General features: G+C 43.2%; 1 protein-coding gene and 1 pseudogene across 2 annotated transcripts; one reads left to right on the top strand and one right to left on the bottom strand.

Moving 5' to 3' along the window:
* Nucleotides 1-1,400: 1,400 nt before the first annotated feature.
* On the bottom strand, nt 1,401-3,693 carry LOC308265092 (large ribosomal subunit protein eL21-like; annotated as a pseudogene). Its single transcript has 4 exons — nt 3,681-3,693; nt 3,419-3,592; nt 1,506-1,977; nt 1,401-1,412 (listed from the first exon to the last, which is right to left on the bottom strand). The product of its transcript is annotated as a large ribosomal subunit protein eL21-like (transcript).
* Nucleotides 3,625-9,629, top strand: SRP9 (signal recognition particle 9). Its single transcript, XM_080699382.1, has 3 exons — nt 3,625-3,763; nt 5,735-5,803; nt 9,493-9,629. Exons 1-3 carry the CDS (start codon nt 3,692-3,694, stop codon nt 9,610-9,612), a joined length of 261 nt encoding a protein of 86 aa, XP_080555508.1. The 5' UTR covers nt 3,625-3,691; the 3' UTR covers nt 9,613-9,629.
* Nucleotides 9,630-22,361: the final 12,732 nt, after the last annotated feature.

Genomic DNA, 22,361 nt, shown 5'->3' with positions numbered 1-22,361 from the left:
TGCCTTTTGGATGAAACAGACATTGTCTTTCTTGGCTGGGAATTGGGGAAGGGCTAATTGAGTGATGTGTGCATGCATGCCTCTTCCATCTTGCACTCCATTGAGATGTATGACTACAAGGCACCAATGAAAAAATAAAAAAATAAATGTTCCTATCTTGCCCGTGTCTACCTATTCTCACACATCCTCACTCCTCTTCTTCCTTCCCCACATCAAAGGCTGTGGCGAACCTTCTGCTTCCGCTCATGTGGGCCTTGGCTCTTCCCTTCACGTCTCCTCTCTCCTCCACATTTTCTCTCTCTCCATTTCTCCTGAGTCGTTCCCTGAAAGTTATAAATAGCACAGAATCCATAGTGAAACATAACATTCTTTGCCTGCTGTTCTCCTGGCATCTTAACTCTTCCTCATGACAAAACTCTTACAGGGAACAGTCTAACGCAGCGGCCATCGCTCCCCTCCCTCTTCAGCCTCCTGTAGTCAGATCCACCCTGAACTGCAGCCCACGCGAGGCCCCCTTGACCCCAACAGTGAAAGTTAGTCGATTTGTTTTGGTTCTCACTGTGCTTATACCCTATCTGCCGCCTGATACAACGGGTGCTTCCTCTTCCAAAACCCTCTCCATCCCTCGCTCCCCAGACACTCCAAGTCTCCTTACTTCTCCGGTAATCTCCTCAGCCCCCTTGGCGGAGTCTACGCCTTCTCTCTCTCTAAATCTCTGCACCTGTGACTGTTTCCCAGAGTTTGCCCTTGGTCCTCTGGTGCTGCGTTCTCTCCCCAAGAAGGCTCCACTCAGATCTATCTGCTGATGATTTGTACATCAAACCATTCCTGGCCTTTCAGATTGAGACTCCCAGCTAAGCTACCGGACATGTCCACCTGGGCATCCCAAAGAGATGTCATGCTCATCGTCTTCCCTAATGCGATATCCTTGAACCTGTTCTTCCATTGCCCTTTATCAGCCAATGGGATCCACTGGCCTGGGATGCATCCTCTACTATTTCCTTTCCCGCATACCTGACATCCAGTCATCCACCTGGTAAACCTCGAATCTGTATCCTCTCCATCCCGAAGCTTGTGCTTTGATCCAGATGCATGGTCTCTAATGCCTCTACCACTGCAGTAGCATCTTAGACGTCTCCCTGCCTCCAGGCTTGCTCCACCTCCGTTCAGTTTGATGTATAGCTGCAGTGGTATAAAGTGCAAATCTGGCCAGGTGTTGTCGCACAGGCCTGTAGTCCCAGCTGCTCAGTACACAGAGGCAGAAGCATTGCTTAAGCCACGAGTTCAAGGCCAGTCTGGGCAACAGTGCAGGTCCTCTTCTCAAAGAAATGAAACCTGCTTAAAGACTTTCATTGGACAGGAAAAACTAATCTATAGAAATAGAAAGCATATCCATGGGACTAGGAGTAGGACTGGGGACAGAATGAGGAAACTTTTCGGAGATGAAGTGTTATGCGCGCGTGTATGTGTATATATACAGCCCAGAGGACTTTATTTGTTTTTACATCTATTATGCCATGAATAGGTTCCAGCGGCCCAGGCTCCTTCCCATCGGTTCTCACAAAGTGCGCTTCTCTGGGTGGAGCGGGCTGGCGCTTCAGCTGAACCCAGGCGCCTTTCTCTTTGGCTTCCTTCTGCTTCTGATCATTTTCTTTCACCCGCTTCAGGAAGCTGTCTCGACTCTTAGAGGGCTTAATATGCTCAATACGCACGTGAATTCTTTTAGCAAACATTTTGCCCTTGACCTGCTTGTTTCCCACAGTGCCAACAGCATGCTGGGTAACATTACTCTTCCAGTTGCCATGGTAACATTTGCGGCCATCCTTTTGAACAGCACCCATTCCCTTAGTGTCTGCAGCATCACCCCCTTATGGATTCGCATGTATGTGGCCAGGGGAACAGCTCCAAGATTTCTAAGAGGCCCAGAGAACGTGACGGTTCCTCTCCTCTTCCCTGTTGTGTTCGTCACTTTGGCGACTTACTGGAGGATGGCGGCGAGAGTGAAGTGTTCTGTATTTTGACTGTGGTATTGAGCATGTGGGTAAATAACCAGCAGGTATATACATTTGTCAAAATGCATCAGACTACATGCTTAAAGTTGGTGTGTTTTATTGTGTGTATAATACACCTCAACAAACTTTATTTTTAAAAGGTAACTTTTCTGCCAGGCGTGGTGGCGCATGCTTGTAATCCCAGCATTCGGGAGGCTGAGACAGGAGGATTGCAGTTCCCAGACAGCCTCAGCTACTTAGTGAGGCCCTCTGCAACTCAGTGAGACCCTGTTTCAAAATAATTAATAATAATAATAATAATAATAATAATAAAAACAGGGCTGGGGGTGTAGCTGGGTTCCATCCTCAGAACCGCAAAAAAAAAATAAGGTACCTTTTTTTTTATGACTTTAACTGTCTGAAGAACAAAGTTCAATTCTCCCTCTTCTCTCTCTCGCTCTCTCTCTGTACTGCTCATTGAACCCAAGGGTATTCTACCTAAGTCACACCTCCAGCCTTTTAATTTTTATTTATTTATTTATTTTGGTGGTACTGGGGATGGAACCCTTCTACCTCCGGGGTACACTCCCAGCCCTATTTATATTTTATTTGCAAACAGGGTCTCTTAAGCCAGCGGGGCTGGCTTCGAACCTGCGCGATCCTCCTTTCTCCACCTCCCAAGCGCGGGGATTACAAGTGTGCGCCACCACGCCCGGCTTATTTTTTGTTTTGAAATAGGGTCTTGCTAAATTGTTGAGGCTGGCCTCCAACCTGTGATCCTCCTGTCTCAGCCTCCCAAATACTGGGATTACAAGCATGCACCCCATGCCTAGCTCAAAGTTCAAATGTCTTACCCTACCACGAGATGATATGGCTTCTCCCCTTGCTTCTCTTCCCCCAACCCCTAAATACCAGCTTGCATCACCTCTATGAACCTCCTCCTCTACCCAAAAGTGGCCGTACGTTTGCACCCCACTGACCCACTATAAATGTCTACCATAGAAAGCTTTTTGTTTGCAGTCTTATTATGTTCCCTCCATTCACTGGGCTCTGAGTGTGACAACTGGAGTTCTTCATTCCCCCCTGTGGTACTGGAGATTGAGTAACCCAGGGACATTCTACCTCCGAGCTACACCCCCAGCCCTAATTTTTATTCTTTATTTTGAAACAGGATCTCACTAAGTTCTGGAGAGCCTAAGTAGCTGAGGCTGGCGGAGAACCTGCTATCCTCCTGTCTCAAGTATCGGGATTACAGGCGTGCGCCACCCTCCCGGGCCGGCTCCGCTGGGCCTTTTTCATCTACTTTCGGGTATCCCGGCGCCTATCACAGAGCCGCGCGACCTGGGCTTTCCCGACGCGGCCCAGGCCGGGGAGCAGCAGGCTAGATGCCGCTCCTCCACGCCTGCAGGGAGCGCGCTGACAGCTACCATCCGTCACCTTGCTCTCGACTTCTCCTGGCCGGCTCCCAGAGTCCCTCGCTCGCGGCTCCGCCCCCTCGTCGTGCCGACCCGGCTGCCCATTGGCCGAGCGCAGCCAGTGCTGTCCAATGGGGCGAGGCGTTGGAGCGAGGAGGCGCCACCATCTCCGGGCGTTCGGGACGTCTGCGTGGGTCGGCGGCTGCGTACTGCGGGAGCGCAGTGGGCCGCTCGCCGCCGCTCGGGTCCGCGCCCTCGCCTCAGCCCGGCCCGCCGCGGGCCGCCATGCCGCAGTACCAGACGTGGGAGGAGTTCAGCCGCGCCGCCGAGAAGCTCTATCTCGCCGAGCCCATGAAGGTAAGGCTGGCGGGGCCTCGGCGCTCTCGAGACCCCCGGAGAGCTGGGCGAGAGCGGAGACGGACTCGCCACGTCGAATTGCCCCGGGACCCCCCGACATTCTCCGTTCGGTGGCTCAGTGAGGTCCTGCTGACCAAGCCCCGAGCTGCCCCAGGGCTCCGGTTTGTTTACGGATCGCCCCGCAGCTTCCGCTTCCTGTCCCTCAGCTGTCAGGGTTCCCGTTTCCCGAACCCAGACGTCTGTATACAGCGGCGTTCTTGAAACAGCCCTGCAGAATAATAGGGCTTTTTAATCTTTTAATGGCCAGGGACGTTTTTGAGCACTTGAGAATGCTTGCACCCTTTTTCTCAGCAAATCATACTTAGGTAAATGTTTGCAAACAGTTTCATTTCCCATCTCACACTCCACTTCCCCCTCGCCAAGTCGATTAGGCTCTGTGGGAAATACAAAGGTAAGATTCAGCCCATCCCCTAAGGCACTGGTGTTATTGGAGGGTACCTTGAATCAGGGTGTTGTGAATATACTCTTTAGAGAAGAAAGAAAACGGAACGCAGTTAATAAATCTCATAAAAGTTAGCTCTGTTAACCACTTTTTGTTTGGTTTTCAGAACTGTCTTGAGGCTTCTAATGCTGCATTGTAACTATTTTGAAATTATATTCTTTTTTGTCTTATAGATTCTTGCAGTTTTTGTTTGTTTTTGCGGTACTGGGGTGGAACCCAGGGACATTCCACCTCTGAGCTACACCCCCAGCCCTATTTTTTATTCTTTATTTTGAAACAGGGTTTCAGTAAGTTGCAAAGGGCCTCACTAAGTAGCTGAGGCTGTTGCTGAACCGTGATCCTCCTGCCTCAGCCTCCCGGATGCTGGGATTACAAGCGTGCCACCTCGCCTGGCTAGGAGTAATCTTGTTTTTGAAAAAGTTGTTGATAAGACTTCTTTTTAAGGCAGGATTCTTTTAGGCAATCGTCATCATATTGTACCTTTATGATAAAGACATAATTTTGCTGACTAGTCTGAATATACCTCTCTGGAGTGGTGGAAAAGTGGAAGCTGAGCTGGACTCCAGCATTGTCTTGAGAATTGATTTGGACTCTACATTCTTGCTCATTCCCTTTCCTCCTTTTCCCGTCATTCCTCTGTAGCTAGGTGTGCTGGTATATATTCTTACTACTGAAAAGTGCCAAACTGCCCTTTAGTGTCATAGACATTTCCTGACTATGAATGTGTTTAGAGACTTTTTAGTACATCTTTTCAAACTGGCTGCAAATGCAACATATAATATTTATGTTTTAAAAAAGATAGGCCAGATGTAGTGGCGCATGCCTATAATCCCATACTTAGGAGGCCGGGGCAGGAGGATCGCAGGTTCAAGACCAGCCTCAGCAATCTAATGAGATAATGGGATCCTGTTTCTGAACAAAAAATAAAGAACAAAGTATAACACTGGGAATGAACTAAAAAAATGTTTTAGTCTCATATCAGTAATGATAAGATTATACTAAAGGTGATTTTAGATGTTTTGGATTGTACCTGAAGACCAAATTAGTTTTTATTTAATTTTTTTATTGGTGCACTATAATCTCACATCTCATGTTGACAGTGGCATACATTCACACAGTACTTGGTGCCCCCACCGTTTCCCCTGTTCCCTCCCTCCCAATACTGAGTGTCCAGGTTAACAATGTTATACTCACATGTATACACATATTCAAACGTAGCTTTTCTATTATTAAATCTGAGCCTTCTTCCTCCCCTCCCCTTCCTTTCTGGCTTTGGTGAGGTTTCCCCTCCATTATCTGGAGCCCCTCTGGTATCCCTAATACTCCCTAGCTTGAGCATATTAGAGAAAACATATGTCCCTTCTCTTTCTGTGCTTGACTACTTTCACTTAACGTAATGTTCTCCAAAGACCAAATTATGAGAAATGTCATCTGTCTTTACTGTTTCTAAATATGGGTTTTTATTTCAGGTACGTGTGGTTCTCAAATACCGGCATTCTGATGGGAATTTGTGTGTTAAAGTAACAGATGATTCTGTTGTAAGTATACATTTTTATTTATAGTATACTTTCATATTTGAGTTGCTCATTTGTTTGAAATTATTTACATAGAATTCAGGTAGATTACCTATTAGAATAATTATTTTCCATTTCATTCCAAAATGAAAAACCTCATTCTAGAAGCTACTTTTATAGACTCTTAGGAAATAACGCTTAATTGTATAAACAATGTACTTTAATACAAGTTAAAGACTTTGTTGTATCTCTCCTTCCCTGGTGTGCTCACTCTTGTATTTTTTGGAAGCCTTTCTACCTCCGGGCTACACTCCCAGACCTATTTTTATACTTTTTATTTGGAAACAGGGTCTCTTAAGCCAGCGCGGTCCTCCTGTCTCTGCCTCCCAAGCGCGGGATTACAAGCGTGCTCCACCATGCCTGGCTTGCTCTTGTATTTTCCTGGAATCCATTTATTCCTTGGCCCTCTGTCACCTGGTTTCTACCTACAGTGTTCCACTCACACTGCTCTTAGCGAAAGCGCAGCATAGCACCTTAATTCATCCTTCCTTCCTTCCTTCCTTCCTTCCTTCCTTCCTTGCTTGCTTGCTTTGCTTGCTTGCTTGCTTGCTTGCTTGCTTGCTTGCTTGCTTGCTTGCTTGCTTTTGCAGTATTGGGGATGGAACCTAGGGGCTTTGTACCTCTGAGCTATACCCCCAGTCCTATTTTTTAGTCCTTATTTTTTGAAACAGGGTCTCACTGAGTTGTGGAGGGGTCTCGCTAAGTAGCTGAGGCTGTCTGGGAACCACGATCCTCCGGTCTCTGCCTCCCGAATGCTGGGATTACAAGTGCACCCCACCACGCCCGGCAGCACCTTGATTTTCAAAGCCATTGGTCTCTTCAGTTTATTTTGCGCTGTCTTGCAGCTTGTGATACAAAGATCACACTCTGACGGAAATAATAATTTTTTACATTTGGGGCTCCGTTTTATTCTGCTTTCTATTTCTGCATTTCCATTTTTTTCTTTGCTGATTATTTCTTCGGCGTACCCCCATAAGTACTTGTTTCCCCAGGATTCTGTCCTTGGTTGTTTTTTTTATACCACTACTTTTGGAGGAGTCCATGTTGTTGTATCTGGTGCTTCCTATTTTTTTGTCTACTTGCAAATTTTTATGTTTACCTCCTGTCTTTCTTCTGATGTCTTTAATTTTTTTTTTTTTTTAATGGTACTGGGGTTGAACCCAGAGGCATTCTACCACTGAGCTGTACCCACAGCCATATTTTTTAATTCTTTATTTTGAAACAGGGCCTTACTAAGTAGCTGAGGCTGGCCTCGAACCTGCAATCCTCCTGTCTCAGCCTCCCAAGTACTGGGATTACAAGCATGTGCAACCATGCCCAGTCTGATGCTTTAACTTAGTGAGGTCCTGTTTCCAAATAAGGAATAAAAAATAGGGCTGTGGGTATAGCTCAGAGGAAGAATGCCCCTGAGTTCCGTCCTTAGCACCACTTCTCTCACTAATTTTAATCGCTGATAATTCCTTCAGAAAATTCACTCTTAGAACTTCATTATCATCATATAGCTTTGATTATTTTTATAATGAATGCATCACTTTTTTCTAACCCCCTGGTTATCATCATCTTTATGGACCTAAGGTATGTAATGTAGTCTCTAACAGTATTTGTACTAAAATTTGAATGATAGAGAGTAGTAGGACCTCTTGACAGGATTGCCAGATTTGTACAGTACATGGATAAAAGTTTTTTAAAAAGTGATTTAGCTGGGTATAGTGGTACATACTTGTAATCCCAGTACTTAGAAGGCCGAGACAGAGGATTGCAGGTTCACAGGCAACCTCAGCAACTTAGCAAGGTCCTTTGCAAGCTAGCAAAGCCATATCTTAAAATAAAAAACTAAAATAGGTCTGGGTGTGTAGTTCAGAGATGGAATGTCCCTGGGTTGAATTCCCTAGTACCACCACCAAAAAAAAGTGAACTGGTTTTGGCTGGGTAAATTGATTTGATCGTTTGGGTGTGATGAAGTTGGATTTCCAAGTTATTGAAGTTAATGACTTATTAGCACAGGATCATTAGTTCCTGTTTAAAATTTATGTGAATTCTAGTACTTGGGAGGCTGCCACAGGAAGATTGCAGGTTTGCTGACAGCCTTAGCTACATAGGCCCTCTGCAACTTAGTGAAACCCTGTTTCCAAATAAAGAATAAAAAATAGGGCTGGGGATGTAGCTTGGAGGTAGAATGCCCCTGGGTTCAATCCCTGGTACCACCAAAAAAAAAAAAAAAAAAAAAAAATGTATGTGAATCTTTAATATGGGTTTAAAAAAAAGGACCTATTTATAAAATGAGGAAAATTGATGCCACCTGAAAGGAAAATGAGGAAAATTGATGCCACCTGAAAGTTGATAATTTTGAAGATTCTAGAACAAAAAGGTTTTTTTCTCTGTTCTTTTAGGTTTATTTTTGTGTTTGTATTGGGGATAAAACCCAGGGGCCTTCTACCTCCGGGCCCCAAGACCAATTTTTTTTTTTTTAATTTGGAAACAGGGTCTCACTAAGTTGCTGAGACTCACTTTGAACCCATAGTCTTCCTGTCTCAGCCTCCCAAATACTAGGTTTACAAACATGCACCACCACACCTGGTCAAACAAATGGTTTTATGACCAATCATAGCAGATCTTAAATGTATCTTGGTTTGGCTTAAAATTTATGGTAAATACCTTCAGAAAATCAAGATTGGAGAGATTTCTCTGTTTTGATTTACTTGTTGGTCAGCTATAAGCAGGGAATTCTAGACTTAAAAAATTACCATTAAACCCACAATTTCACAAATAAGAAACAGGATCCTAAGATGTCTATGCTTTTTTCTATCATAACTAAGTTATTACTAGATCCCAGAGAGAATATCTAATTGAATTCTTCCTGTTAGATCACAGTAGGATTTTTTTTTCCCCCAGAACTGGGGATGAGATCCTGGGGCATTCTACTTCTGAGCTATACCCCTAACCCTATTTTTATTCTTTATTTTGAAACAGGGTCTCACTGAGTTGCAAAGGGCCTCACTAAGTAGCTGAGGCTGTCCGCGAACCGCGATCCTCCGGTCTCAGCCTCCCAAATGCTGGAATTACAAGCGTGCGCCACCACACCTGGCTAGATCACAGTAGGATTTAACGCAATACTTATTGGTTATTTGCTGAGAAGTTTCTAGCAGAAATCATAATTTTTTCATCCACAGGAGTGGCATTTAAAATACTGCTCTCAGCCAGGCGTGATGGCGCACGTTTGTAATCCCAGCATTTGGGAAGCTGAGACCGGAGGATCGCGGTTCGTGGACAGCCTCAGCTACTTAGTGAGGCCCTCTGCAACTCAGTGAGACCCTGTTTCAAAATAAAGAATAAAAAATTGGCCAGAGGGTGTAGCTTGGAGGTCAGATGCCTCTGGGTTCCATCCCCAGACCCGCAAAAAAAATAAATACACACACACACACACACACACACACACACACACACACACACACACTTATATTTCTCAAGGAACGTAATTGCTGGAGTCTTGGGAACTTGAGTGCAGTTTCTGCAGTTTCCTTCGCATGACCTGCATAGAGAATAGGACAAAATGATGTTAGGAAAGTCTCTCAGTGTTTTACCAACTACATGTTTTCTGCATTTTCAAAATCAAGTTTGACTTTGTTAATGTGTACTTTTTAAATATCCAACAGTGTTTGATGTATAAAACAGACCAAGCTCAAGATGTAAAGAAGATCGAGAAATTCCACAGTCAATTAATGCGGCTTATGGTGTCGAGGGAATCCCGCAGTGTGAGCTTGGAATCCGACTGACTGGTTTGAAATGAAGACTGTCATATTTTTAGGAAGTAAATATCTTTTGTGTTTGAGACAGTGTTGGGAAGGAAAATACTGTATGTAACTAGGCTATTCAAAAGCTGAGAGATCATTTTTTGTACTTTCTTTTTAATACTTACTTTAGAAAGCTAGGAATGTAAATTCTTTCAGTTAGAAAGCAGTTACTTCAGATTAAACAAGAAACATATTTGTCTTAGAAACTTTTTGCAGATTATTTGATGTTGAGCAAAATATGTTATTATTCTCTGGTAAATTTATATCAATAATTTGGAATAATGAGATTAGCCATTCTTAAGTTTGTCTTAAAAGAAGTTGAAATGTAACCATTTTGCTGGATCTTATATTTCTTTTGGAGCATAAATTTGTGCTGTAAATAACCAATAAATATATGGTAACTGGAATTAACTATTAGTAATATGTCTCATGTAGTAGTGTACTTTTCAATTACATGTAAAAGTAATTAGGAATAAGTTTAAGCTATAGATTGATCTCAAAGGTATTCTGTCTCTGAGCTACACCCCAGCCCTATTTTATTTTTTATTATGAAACAAGGTCTCCATAAGTTGCTGAGGCTAGCTTTGAACCTCCCAAGTACTAGTATTATAGGCATGCACTATCATACCCGACTAACATTTATATTTTTTGTGTGATGTTGGGGTTTGAACCTAGGGGCATTCTTTCTCCTAGTTACACCCCCAGCACTATTTTATTTTCGTTTACTTTTTTGTGGCACTAAGAACCCAGTGGCATTTTACCTGGGAGCTACACCCCAGCCTTATTTTTTATTATTATTATTTTTATTTTTATTTTGAAACAGTCTTACTAGATTGAAAGGGTTTCTACTTGCTGACTGGGGATGGAACCCTTCTACCTCCAGGCTACACTTCCAGACCTATTTTATATTTTATTTGGAAATAGGGTCTCTTAAGCCAGCAAGGCTAGCTTCAACCTGTGTGATCCTCCTGTCTCTGCCTCCCAAGCATGGGGATTACAAGTGTGTGCCACCACGCCCGGCCTCCTGTCTCAGTGTTTCAAATACTGAGATTACAGGAATGTACCACCACACCCAGCCCTATTTTATTATATTATTTATTTATATTATAAATTATATTATTTATTTATTTAATTATTTATGTGCAGTACTAGAGATGAAACCCAGGGGCATTCTACCTCCAAGCTATACCCTCAGGCCTATTTCTTAGTCTTTATTTTGAAACAAGATCTCACTGAGTTGCAGAGGACCTCACTAAGTAGCTGAGGCTGTCTGGGAACCATTATCTTCCTGCCTCTGCCTCCCGAATGCTGGGATTATAAGCATGCATCACCACGCCCAATCCCTATTTTATTTTTATTTGGAAATGGTCACACTTAAGTTGCTGAGGCTGGCTTCAAACCTACAATTCTTCTGTCTCAAACTCCCTAGTACTGGGATTACAGGCTTGTGCCACTGCTCCTGGATAATTTCTACTTTTTAACACTGAATTATAAAGGCAAACATGAAAGGGAGGGACTTGTATTTGGGTTCTTTGAATCCTTGTGACTTAAAGCACAAGGTTAAGAGCAGAGGTTCCAGCTGGGTGTGGTGGTACATGCTTGTAATCCCAGTATTTGGGAAGCTGAGATAATAGGATTTCAGGGTCTCAGCTAGCCTAAGCAACTATGGTGAGGGCTTCTATAGCTCAGTGAAGTCTTATTTCAAAATAAAAAATAAGGCTGGAGGTCCCTGGATTTAATCTCCAGTATTACAAAAACAAGAGCAGAAGTTCCAAGTCAGACTGCCCAGGTTGTAATCTTGACTCCACTACCTCCTAGCTGTCCTTTGGCAAGGTACTTCCCTAAGTAGTCATTTTCTTCTCTCGGAAATTCAGCTAACAGTGGTACCTTCCTCACTGAAATGTTAAGAGGATTACGTGGCCCATTTAAGGTTTTAGCACAGTGCCTGGAACACAGTAAAGGTCAGTAAACTGCAGCTATTTTTATAGTTATTGTTATGATTTTTGTTTTTTCAGGGGAAAGGTTTAGGTAGCCAGCTCTTTGAAGTTTTCTTATAAGGTTTTTAGTTTTGTTTTGTTTTGTAGCACTTGGAATGAAGCCAGGGCCTCATGCATTCAAGCAAGTGTGAGATCAGGGTGTCACTAATTTGCCAGGCTGGCCTCAGCTCTGTGAACCTCCTACGTCACCCTCCTGAGTAGCTAGGATCACAGGTGTACCACCAAGGCTAGCACCCATTAAAGTTTGTTGTAGGTTACATTTATTCTCTGTTGTGAAGGGCTTCTCCCTTTCAGGGATTGTCTAACCTGCTAATTTCTTATCATAAAACATAATTTTGTGTGTGTGTGTGTGTGGTACTGCTGGGGTTCCTGGAAGCCCTTCTACCTCTGGGCTACACTCCCAGACCTATTTTTTTATATCTTTTTATTTGGAAATAGGGTCTCTTAAGCCAACAAGGCTGGCTCTGAACCAGCGCGATCCTCCTGTCTCCACCTGCCAAGCGCAGGGAATTGCAGGCTTGCGCCACCACGCCCGGCTCTTTTTTATTTTTTATTTTGAAACCAGGTCTCACTAAGTGGCAGAAGACCTCACTAAGTGGCTAAGGCTGTCCGCGAACCACGATCCTCTGGGTCTCAGCCTCCCGAATGCTGGGATTACAAACATGCGCCACCATGCCCGGCCATAAAATTCTTTAGTGACAGATCCAGGTCACTGATTAGTGGCAGTGTTGAAGCATTTTTCAGTTGATATCTTCTGTTACTGTTAGAAAAATCTAACATTGACTCTAGGATGGTAGGTAGTAGTCCTGAAAGTGTTCTAAAACTAGTTTAATTAAGCATATGTGAAAGAATGAATTGCCTAAGAACAATAAGTAGGGAAGTCTATTCTGCTTACTAAATGTGAAAAGAACTAAATACCTATATGTGTTTGTTGCACTTTTATTGTTTGCAAAAACTTTTATTAGATGTATATAGCAGTAATGGCAATGATAATACTTTTTTTTTTTTTTTTTTTGTACTGGGGATGGAATCCAGGGGCATTTTACCTCTAAGATATACCCCCTGCCCTATTTTTTATTCTTTATTTTTTATTTTGAACCGGTCTCACTGAATTGCAAAGGGCCTCACCACTAAACGCGATCTTCCTGTCTCATCCTCCGAAATGCTGGGATTACAAGGGTGCGCCACCACGCCCGGCTCTTCTTATTTTTTGAAACGGTCTCACTGAGTTGCAAAGGGCCTCACCTAGAAGTAAGTATTAGGGACTCGAGTGCAGAGAGTGCCAGAACCCCTCAAGGACTAGAAGGGGAAATTCTAATTTTTAAATTTTTTCAGAGATGAATTTATTTAGGAAAGTTGGTGATACATGTTCAAAGGAGAATGTAGGGTCACCTCAAGAGTAAGAGGCATTTGGGGTTTTACAATTCTTATAAGACCTCTGCAAATGGGGTGGGAGGAGACACAGCAGGGGTAGAGGTCTGGACTTCCTCAGAATCCTGTCTAGGTTTGATTAGTGGGTGATGGCTGGATCCTTTGTTTACTAAGCACCTCAGGAATCTCAGTAGGGAGAGGGGCCCTTGTCATTAAAGGTGTGGGCCTATTGAGGCTCTGGCCTAAGATAGATGCTGTAGGATAAAGATAAGGATTATGAAGTTTCTAGGTTTTTTTTTTTTTTTTTTTTTCCCCCTTTGGTACTGGGGAATAGAACCCAGGGACAGTCTACCTCTGAGCTACACCTCCAGCCCCATTTTTTTTTTTTTTTTTTTTTTGAAACAGGGTCTTTCACTGAGTTGCAGAGGGCGTTCTCGAACCACAATTCTGCTGTCTCAGTCTTCCAAATGCTGGGATTACAAGCATGTGGCACCACACAGGCTTTTAAGTTTCTAGATTTTAAAATTACAATGTCCCTTTTCTTCCCAGCTTGTCTCCCTTCTACCTAATGTTTTTATTTCTCCTGTCCTACCTCATTTTCCCCTTCCCCCAGACTTCAATCCCTTTATCTTAAAGGTTGATAAAAGGTGAAAGTCTAAGCCGGTGGGCATGGTGGCACTCTGTAATATCCAGTGCTTGGGAGGGAGGCTGAGACAGTAGGATTGCACAGGTTCGAAGCCAGCCTCAGTGCTTAGTGAGGCTCTCAGCAACTTAGTGAGGTCTGAGAGTATAGCCCGAAGGTAGCAAGCCTCTGGGTTCCATCCCTAGCACCACACACAAAAAAGGTGAAAGTTATCTTCAATAGATTCTTCAGTGTTGAATAGGGGCAAAGGCCCTGCCTAGCTAGGGATCACAAGTCTCATCCAGATTGGTCCAAAAGAGACATAGGAAGGTTAGAGTTTGTTGGCTATAGAATCATTGTCCTTTAATGTTCTGAAAAAGCAGAAATATGCAAGATACTAACTCCTGACAACAGTAAATTGAATGACAGGAATATTTTGATGAAAAGTATAGTGGCCAAGAAAATGAGAAGGTGTGTGTGTGTGTGTGTGTGTGTGTGTGTGTGTGTGTTACTGGAGATTGAACTCAATAGCATTCTACCTCCAAGCTACAAACTACATCCCCAGCCCTTTTATTATTTGGAAAGAGGGCCTCCCTAAGTTACTAACAGTTTCACTAAGTTGCTGAGGCTGGCTTTGAACCCCCAATCATCCTGTCTCAGTGTCCCAAGTACTGGGATTACAAGCATGTGCGAAAATGAGAATCTTACTCTATCCAGGTGTTCCAGAGAACCAGGAGAATTGAAACTCAAGGCAGAAGCAGACATGTTATTTATTTGGGAGTAAAGGTCTTAAAATGTAGAAGACACATTTTTAGAATTATCAGGGATATAAACACAACTTTTTTTTTTTTTTTGCGGGTCTGGGGATGAAACCAAGGGCATTTGACCTCTGAGATACACCCCTGCCCTATTTTTTATTCTTTATTTTGAAACAAGGTCTCACTAAGCTACGGAAGTCCTCACTATGTATGTACATGAGGCTGCCTGCGAACCGTGATCCTCCGGTCTCGGCCTCCTGAATGCTGGGATTACAAGCACTGTTAACAAGTGCACGCCTGGCTCACAACATTGTTTTAATAATTGCACAGGTTCCTCTTTGTGCTGCAGTTAATATGTCAAGGGCCATTTGATTTTATAAGATGACCTTTCTCATCATTTTCATTTCATCATGTATTAGTGAAATATTCTAAACTGTATAATATAAAGCCTTTTGCATATGTTTTCTAAAGGACTTTATGTGCCATATTACATCTTCATACCCAATTTGGGAAACAAAAAGAGAAACTAGATGATCATACCAGTGACAGGCAGATCTTGTCCACTGATGTAGTTGGGCAAATCGGCTGGACATTCTATAGTTTAGAATGTCCCAGTGTGCACCATCCTATTCAGCTTGGAGGTAGCCATGGCCAGAGGTTGGTGCCACACAGCCGTCGGGTGCCATTTGGTGCTGGACATCTTATTCCTATCTTTAACTTTCAATTAGTGGCAAAACAATTGGGTTTTTTTTTTTTTTTCACTCAAATTACAGATAGCTGTAGATCCAGTGTCTTCATTCCAGGATTCAAGATAAAAGAGAATCTCAAAATAGCTCTTGAAGCTTCTGCTCAAATATCACATCAAATTCTATTGATGAAAGCAAGTCACATGCCCAAATAGCCACATGGAAGGTTATATTCATCCATAGGGAAGGAAGTGCTGGAGGTCACATGGCAAAAAGCAGGTTTCTTTAAATTAACATAGATTCCCAGACTTACTGGCTTAGTGATCCTTTATCAGGAAAAAAAAAATTCACATAGTGTTCCCCAGCCGGGTGCTTCCATTATCCCTGTATTTTTATTGAACACCTCCAGTTGAGCTCGAGGCACCCACCAGCCCTCTGGACACTTTTAGCATCCCCCACCACCAAGACCCAATTTTGGAAATCTACTAAAGCTAGAAAGAGGATGTGTGGGGTATAGGAAGAGTGGAGAGTGGAAGGATCCTCCAGGATATGATGAAATAAGAGGAAGATCAGCCAGGAAGCTTTGTCGGCACAGGCCGCCTCCGCACAGGCCGGCCAGAAGCCCTCCATGCACACCTTTTTAAGAAAATGAAATTGAAGAAAATGTCAATGAATTTACCATGGAGGGTAAATTTTATTTAGTTAGTTATTTTTTATTTTTTGGTGGTACTGGGGTTCCTGGAAACCCTTCTATCTCCTGGCTACACTCCCAGACCTATTTTTATACTTTTTTAAAATTTGGAAACAGGGTCTCTTAAGCCAGCAAGGCTGGCTTCGAACCTGCGCAATCCTCCTGTCTCCGCTTCCCAAGCGTGGGGATTACAAGCGTGCGCCACCACGCCCAGTTGGAGGGTAAATTTTAAATAACTGGTAAAGAAGTTAGTGTTGTAGTGGTGACTGGATATATCTACATATGTGTGTATATGTGTGTGTGTGTGTGTGTATGAAAAGTATTAATTCTAGAGAACACAATGTTATCAGAAAGGAAAATTAATGGTGTGATAGTACATGCTTGTAATTCCATAATACTCAAGAGGTTGAGATAGTAGGGTTTAAGGTTCAAAGCCAGTCTCAGCAACCTAGCAAGACCTTGTTTCAAAACAAAAAATAGGCTTGGGATGTAGCTTGGAGGTAGACTGCCCCTGGGTTTAATTCTCAGTCTTGCACTATGGAATACCCTTGAATTGCATTCATCATAATGAAAACACTGAATATTTTTATGACTGAAGAAAACTATTTTGCAGATACAGAGGAAAATGGGAAATCTGGGTAGTGAGGTCAGTTGAAGAAAGAACTAATATTCCTGTCTGTTGAGGCCTTCAGTAACTAGTTCCTAAAATGAGTTTTGTTTGTTTTGGCACTGGGGATGGAACCCAGGGGCATTCTACCTCTGAGCTGAGCCCTATTTTATTTAATTTTTTTAGAATCCCAAGTACTAGGATTTACAAGGGTGCACCACCACGTCTGGATCTAAAGTGAGATTTTAAAAAACAACTGGGGCCTAGCTGAAACAGGAGAGATCCCAGGTGTGTGGCCAACCTCTGCAACTTAGTGAGACTCTGTTTCAAAATAAAAAATAGAGCTGGGGTGTAGCTCAGAGGTAGAAGAGGTGAAATGCCCCTGGGTTCAATCCCCAGTAATGCAAAAAAGAAAAGAAAAAAAACCCTATGGCTGGAGATACAATTCAGTGGTAGAGGGGACTTACCTAGCATGCACAAAGCCTTGCATTCAATCCCCAACACTGGGGGCGTGGGGGGAGGGAATAAAACCAGCTAAACTGCAAACGTGTGTGTGTGTGTGTGTGTGTGTGTGTGTGTGTGTGTGTGTGTGTGTGTGGTGCTGGGGATGGAACCCAGAGGCTTTCTCCCTTTGGGCTACACTCCCAGACCTATTTTATATTTTATTTGGAAACAGGGTCTCACTAAGGTGCTGAGAGCCTCACTAAGTAGCTGAGGCTGGCTTCAAACCTGCGCAATCCTCCTGTCTCAGCCTCCCAAGCGCAGGGATTACAAGCGTGCGCCACCACGCCCGGCTCAAACATGTTATTTAAAGAGATCAACTAAAATGGTTAAATATGGGTTTTGTTCTTCAAGAACAGAAGAAGGATAAAGAGATAAGAATTGTCTTGCTGGGTGTGCTGGTACACACCTATAATCCCAGGATTTGGAAGACTGAGATGGGGTCACAGATTCATGGCCAGCCTCAGCAAGTTAGTGAGGCCCTATTTCAAAATAAGAACAAAATACTCCTTGGAGATAGAATGCTCCTATCTTCAATTCTCAGTACCACAAAGAAAGGAAGGAAGGAAAGGAGAAAAGAAGGAAGAAAGATGGGGATGTAGATTAGAAGTAAAATGTCCCTGGATTCAATCCCCAGGACTGAATAAAATAAAATAAAAAACCTGGCCTTGGTGGTACATTCTTATAATCTGGTACTTGGGAGGCTGAGACAGGAGGATCACAGGTTTGAAGACAGCCTCTGCAAGTAGTGAGACTCAGCAACCTAGTTAGACCCTGTTTCAAAACAAAAACTAAAATTGGGCTGGTGGTGTAGTTCAAAGATGGAATCCCCCTGGATTCAATCCCTAGTACTTGTGGGAAGCCATTAAGGTTTTCCCCTAAAAGACTATTTCTGACTCAGCTGACTGTCCTTTGCCCAGAGTCGACAAGGTTTGGGGTAATAGAAGGTTCAAAGTAAAAGGTCTGAGAGAAGATCAGGTGGTGATGGCACGAGGGTACTCATTAACCTACCTGTAATGTATGTGCTTTGGATTAGTCGTTATTGTATTCTGGTGGTGATAGCACGAGGATATTGATTGACCTGTACCTGTATGAATACCTCTGGAAAAATGAACCCATTGTCGGCCCAATAGAGAATATTGACCCAGGAGCTGGGGTCGACCAGTAGAGATATTGACCCAGGAGCAGGGGTCGGCCAGTAGAGATAGTAGGCTGGCGGTCCCCCCACGTTAGAATTTTTAAAAATTCTTGGAATCAAATTCTTAAGAGTTGAATTCTTGATCCTCATGCCTCTCTTCAGAACCCGTACTTTTGCAGGCTGGCTCTGGCAGTTGGTAGCCCATACGGGGAGATTCTGAAACTGAGGATCCAGTGAAGGACACCGCTGAAGAGAAAAGGAGCGCACTCGAAGATTTGTGGTGGTGGTGAAAAATGTGGGAATTGTAATATACAATGGATTAGTTAAAAGAGATGCTTTGTGCTAGAGAAACTAAGACAGAACACGAAGGCGCCTAATGTAAGAGTTGTAATATACAATGGGTCAAAAAATGTTGTAATATACAGTGGGTCAAAAAATTAGTTTTTTGTTTTTTGCACATATGTTAAAAGATATGCTTTGTGTTAAGCTTACTAAGGAAGATGAGGCTACTTTAGATACTGAAGAAGAGGAGCAGCTTGAAGAAACTGCTGCTCAGTACCATAGAGATGAGTTGTTATCTAATATCACTGCTTCAGGTGGCTTTAAATCGGGCTGCAAAAAACGGAGAAGATACTAGAAGATTCAGAGTTTTCCCAGTTACTGAAGACCCTGATGGTCAAGGAGGTGTTATTAATTTCTTGAATGCTGACAAACTGGTCACACAGCAGGAGATAGATATTGGCATCCATTCTCCAAAAATAATTTTGCTCTAGTAAAATGGAAAGATCCTTGTACAGGAATTTGGAAAGGTCCCGACCCTGTACTACTATGGGGAAGAGGGCATGTTTGTTCTTTTTCACGGGATGAAGATAATGCATGGTGGATACCTGAGCGGCTGGTGCGACATATGGATCAAGCAAAAAGAGAAGACCCTCGGATTAATGCTGATGACTGAAACATGGGCCTACATTCCAGATCATCCCATACTTCAGCTGTTTGGGAACAACGGGAGATCACTGTCTTCAGTAACAACTCACGATTGCTGGGACTTCTTGCTTTGAATTTTACACCCATTGCCGAAACTTTTGATTATTCTGGACAAAGAACTGGTAACTGGTACACCCTTATGTTTTCCTAAAAATGTCAAAAAGATGAGATATCTGCAGTTGACGGCCGTGGTATTGCAGATAAGTACAAAGCCCGATAAGAACTGTGTTATTCAAAAAAAGATGAGATGTCTACAGTTGACACCCGTGGTATTGCAGACAAGTACAAAGACTGATAGTAACTGTATTTTAGACAAAGAATTGGTACTTTTGGTTATTTTGGACAAAGAACTGGTACACTCTTATGTTTTTCTAGGGATGTCAAGAAGATGGGATGTCTACAGTTGACACCCGTGGTATTACAGATAAGTAGTAACAGTGCTATTAAAGGTTTGGTCTTGTGGGGCCCTGGTTACACAGGGAAAGAAGATAAAAATGTTAGCCCACTAATAACTTGTTTACTCTGTTAAACTGATTTAACATGTAGAAATCCTAGTGTTAATTGGAAGAAATGTCTTACTGAAATACCTATTTTTCATTATATTCCCATTACCTTGTTTGTTAGAGACTCAGGACAAAGTGTGGTCTTAGGACAAAGTGAAAACATTTTCATTTAGCAGAAGTACACAATTTACATTTGAAAAGTACCCCTATTTAAGAGGCTAGCAGCCAATGATGGGTAAGATTTCCTTGGGACAAGGAAACCTAAAACAGGATATACAGCTTATCAAAAGACAGGTAATCCTTGATACCTGAAGGAAACAACCTAAGACAGGCACAATCTTCTTTGAATATAATAAAAAGGGGGAATTGTGGGGAGCCATTACGGTTTCCCCCTAAAAGAATATTTCTGACTCAGCTGATTGTCCTTTGCCCAGAGTCAACAAGGTTTGGGGTCATAGAAGGTTCGAAGTAAAAGGTCTGAGAGAAGATCAGGTGGTGATGGCATGAGGGTACTGATTAACCTACCGGTAATGTATGTGCTTTGGATTGGTCTTTTATTGTTTCTGGTGGTGATAGCAGGAGGATGTTGATTGACCTGTAACTGTATAAATACCTCTGGAAAAATAAACCCTTTGTCGGCCCAATAGAGAATACTGACCCAGGAGTAGTCATCAACCAGTAGGAAATACCCAGGAGCAGGGGTTGGCCAGTAGAGATATTGACCCAGGAGCAGGGTTTGGCCAGTAGAGATATAGGCTGGTGGCCCCCCCAAAATAAGAATTTGATTCCAAGAATTTTTTAATTCTAAAGAGTTGAATTCTTCATCCTCACGCTTCTCTTTGGAACCCATACTTTTGCCGGCTGGCTCCGGCAAGTACTACAAACAAAAAATAAAATTAAATAGGTCTGGAGTTGGCCAGGCATGGTGGCGCACGCTTGTAATTCCAGTATTTGGGAGGCTGAGACAAGATTACCGTTCTCAGCCTCATCTACTTAGGCCCTTAGCAACTCAGTGAGACCCTGTTTCAAAATTTAAAAAAAAAAAAAAATAGGGCTGGGGGTGGAGCTCAGAGGTAGAATGTCCCTGGGTTCATTCCCCAATACTGGGAAAAAAAAGGAAGGAAGGAAGGAAGGAAAAAATAGGTCTGGGGAGGTAGTTCAGAGGTAGAATACCTCTGGGTTTAAAACCCACTACCAAAACAAAACAAAAAAACTTTAAAACTTTGTAGAGGCTGAGCATGGTGGTGCACACTTGTAATCCCAGCGTTTGGGAAGCTGAGACAGGAGGATCACAGTTCGCAGACAGCCTCAGCTACTTAGGCCCTCTACGACTTAGTGAGACCCTGTTTCCAAATAAAGAATAAAAATTAGGGCAGGGGGTATAGCTCGGAGGTCAAATGCCCCTGGGTTCCATCCCCAGTCCCGTGAAAGAAAAGAAAAGAAAGAAAGAGTTCCTCTTTGGTCAAATAGTGTAGCTATTAATTATTTGTTGGGTACTCTTTTTTTCCTTTGGTGGTACTGGGAGGAGGGCATGGAACCCAGGGGCTTTTCTACCTCCGGACTATACTCTCAGGCCTATTTAATATTTTTATTATTATTATTTTTTGTGTGTGGGGGTCTGGGGATGGAACCCAGGGGCATTTGACCTTCAAGCTATACCCCCTGCCCTATTCTTATTCTTTATTTGGAAACAGGGTCTCACTGAGTTGCAGAGAGCCTCAGTAAGTAGCTGAGGCTGGCTTTGAACCTGTGTGATCCTCCTGTCTCCGCCTTCCAAGCACTGGGATTACAAGCTGCTCCACCATGCCCGGCTGTTGGGCACATTTTATAAGTTCCTCAGGGGGATGATAATTGCCACGACCCTGCCTCCCTTGGAGTCTGCGTGACCCTGCACGCATGGCGTGGCACGCTTCAAGGAAGCTGCCCTGAGGAAGGATGGTTCCTGGTCAGACTACTCCCTGTGCTTGGCTTGGATGTTCTTTCGTAGCTATTGTCTTTTGGTAATGATTCTATTAACTTTTCACAAACATGGCTCCAGTGATGTAGAACGAGGTCCCGGAATCAGGACTGTGGGAGAAACTGATTCCGTGGAAGAGAAATTTTCTGGTAGTATGTTTGAGCTCTCAGACGCCCCCTGCCTTGCTCCAAGCTATAATAAAATTGGCTAGAGAAGAAAGAGGGGATTTCAGCACATTAGTGGATTTATTACGACAGCAAGATCTACTTCAGGAAAGCCCAAGAGAGAACTTAGTCATGCAAAAAGCTAATCCGTCCCATTTACTGGAGATGAGGTAAATGAATTTAGAGAAGCTCTTTGATGGAGAGGAAATCAATTGGTAAAAACACAGCATCAATCATCTCTGAGATGTCATTGAAACATTAGTCAATTTTGTGTTAAAAAGTCGAATTCTCAAACTCTGGGTGTGACTCCTGTGCCTTCCGGAATTTGCCCTCTAAGGCCCACCTACAAGGCCAGGGGGCTGACCTTAATCACAAGACCAGTGATGTCACAGGTCTTCCTTTTGTCTTGCTTATGGTTGGTGATTTACATGTCCTTCACTTAATACCCCACTATTGTTCTTTGGTGTTTACACTTTTCTACTAGGAATTTCACTGGTGAAGGGTATAAGATTTGGGTTTTAGAAAATAAACTTTGTCAGTTGCACAAGAGGCAATTGTCCGGATCCGTCATTTCAGTCCCGGAGATGAATCTCCACATTTAGGACCATGAATAGGGACTTGAAGGAACCCCATACAAAAGAGGGAGGGGTCCGCTGCAGAAAGAGCAGCAAAAGCCGAATCCTTGCCCACTTTCCAAGACCCCTGTCGCCGACAGTCCTGTTGCTCCGGCTGAGCTGGTCCGTCGCAGA

This window comes from Muscardinus avellanarius, assembly GCF_963383645.1.
Source record: "Muscardinus avellanarius genome assembly, chromosome: 7".
Lineage (NCBI taxonomy): Eukaryota > Metazoa > Chordata > Mammalia > Rodentia > Gliridae > Muscardinus > Muscardinus avellanarius.
This window is presented reverse-complemented; position numbering and strand designations above follow the sequence as displayed.

What these genes read in the sequence shown, in the direction of transcription:
- SRP9 (XM_080699382.1), top strand. Translation starts at nt 3,692, where the DNA reads ATGCCGCAGTACCAGACGTGGGAGGAGTTCAGCCGCGCCGCCGAGAAG. An exon ending in ATCTCGCCGAGCCCATGAAG is followed by an intron (nt 3,764 to 5,734) that starts GTAAGGCTGGCG and finishes TTTTTATTTCAG; the next exon opens with GTACGTGTGGTTCTCAAATA. An exon ending in AAGTAACAGATGATTCTGTT is followed by an intron (nt 5,804 to 9,492) that starts GTAAGTATACAT and finishes AATATCCAACAG; the next exon opens with TGTTTGATGTATAAAACAGA.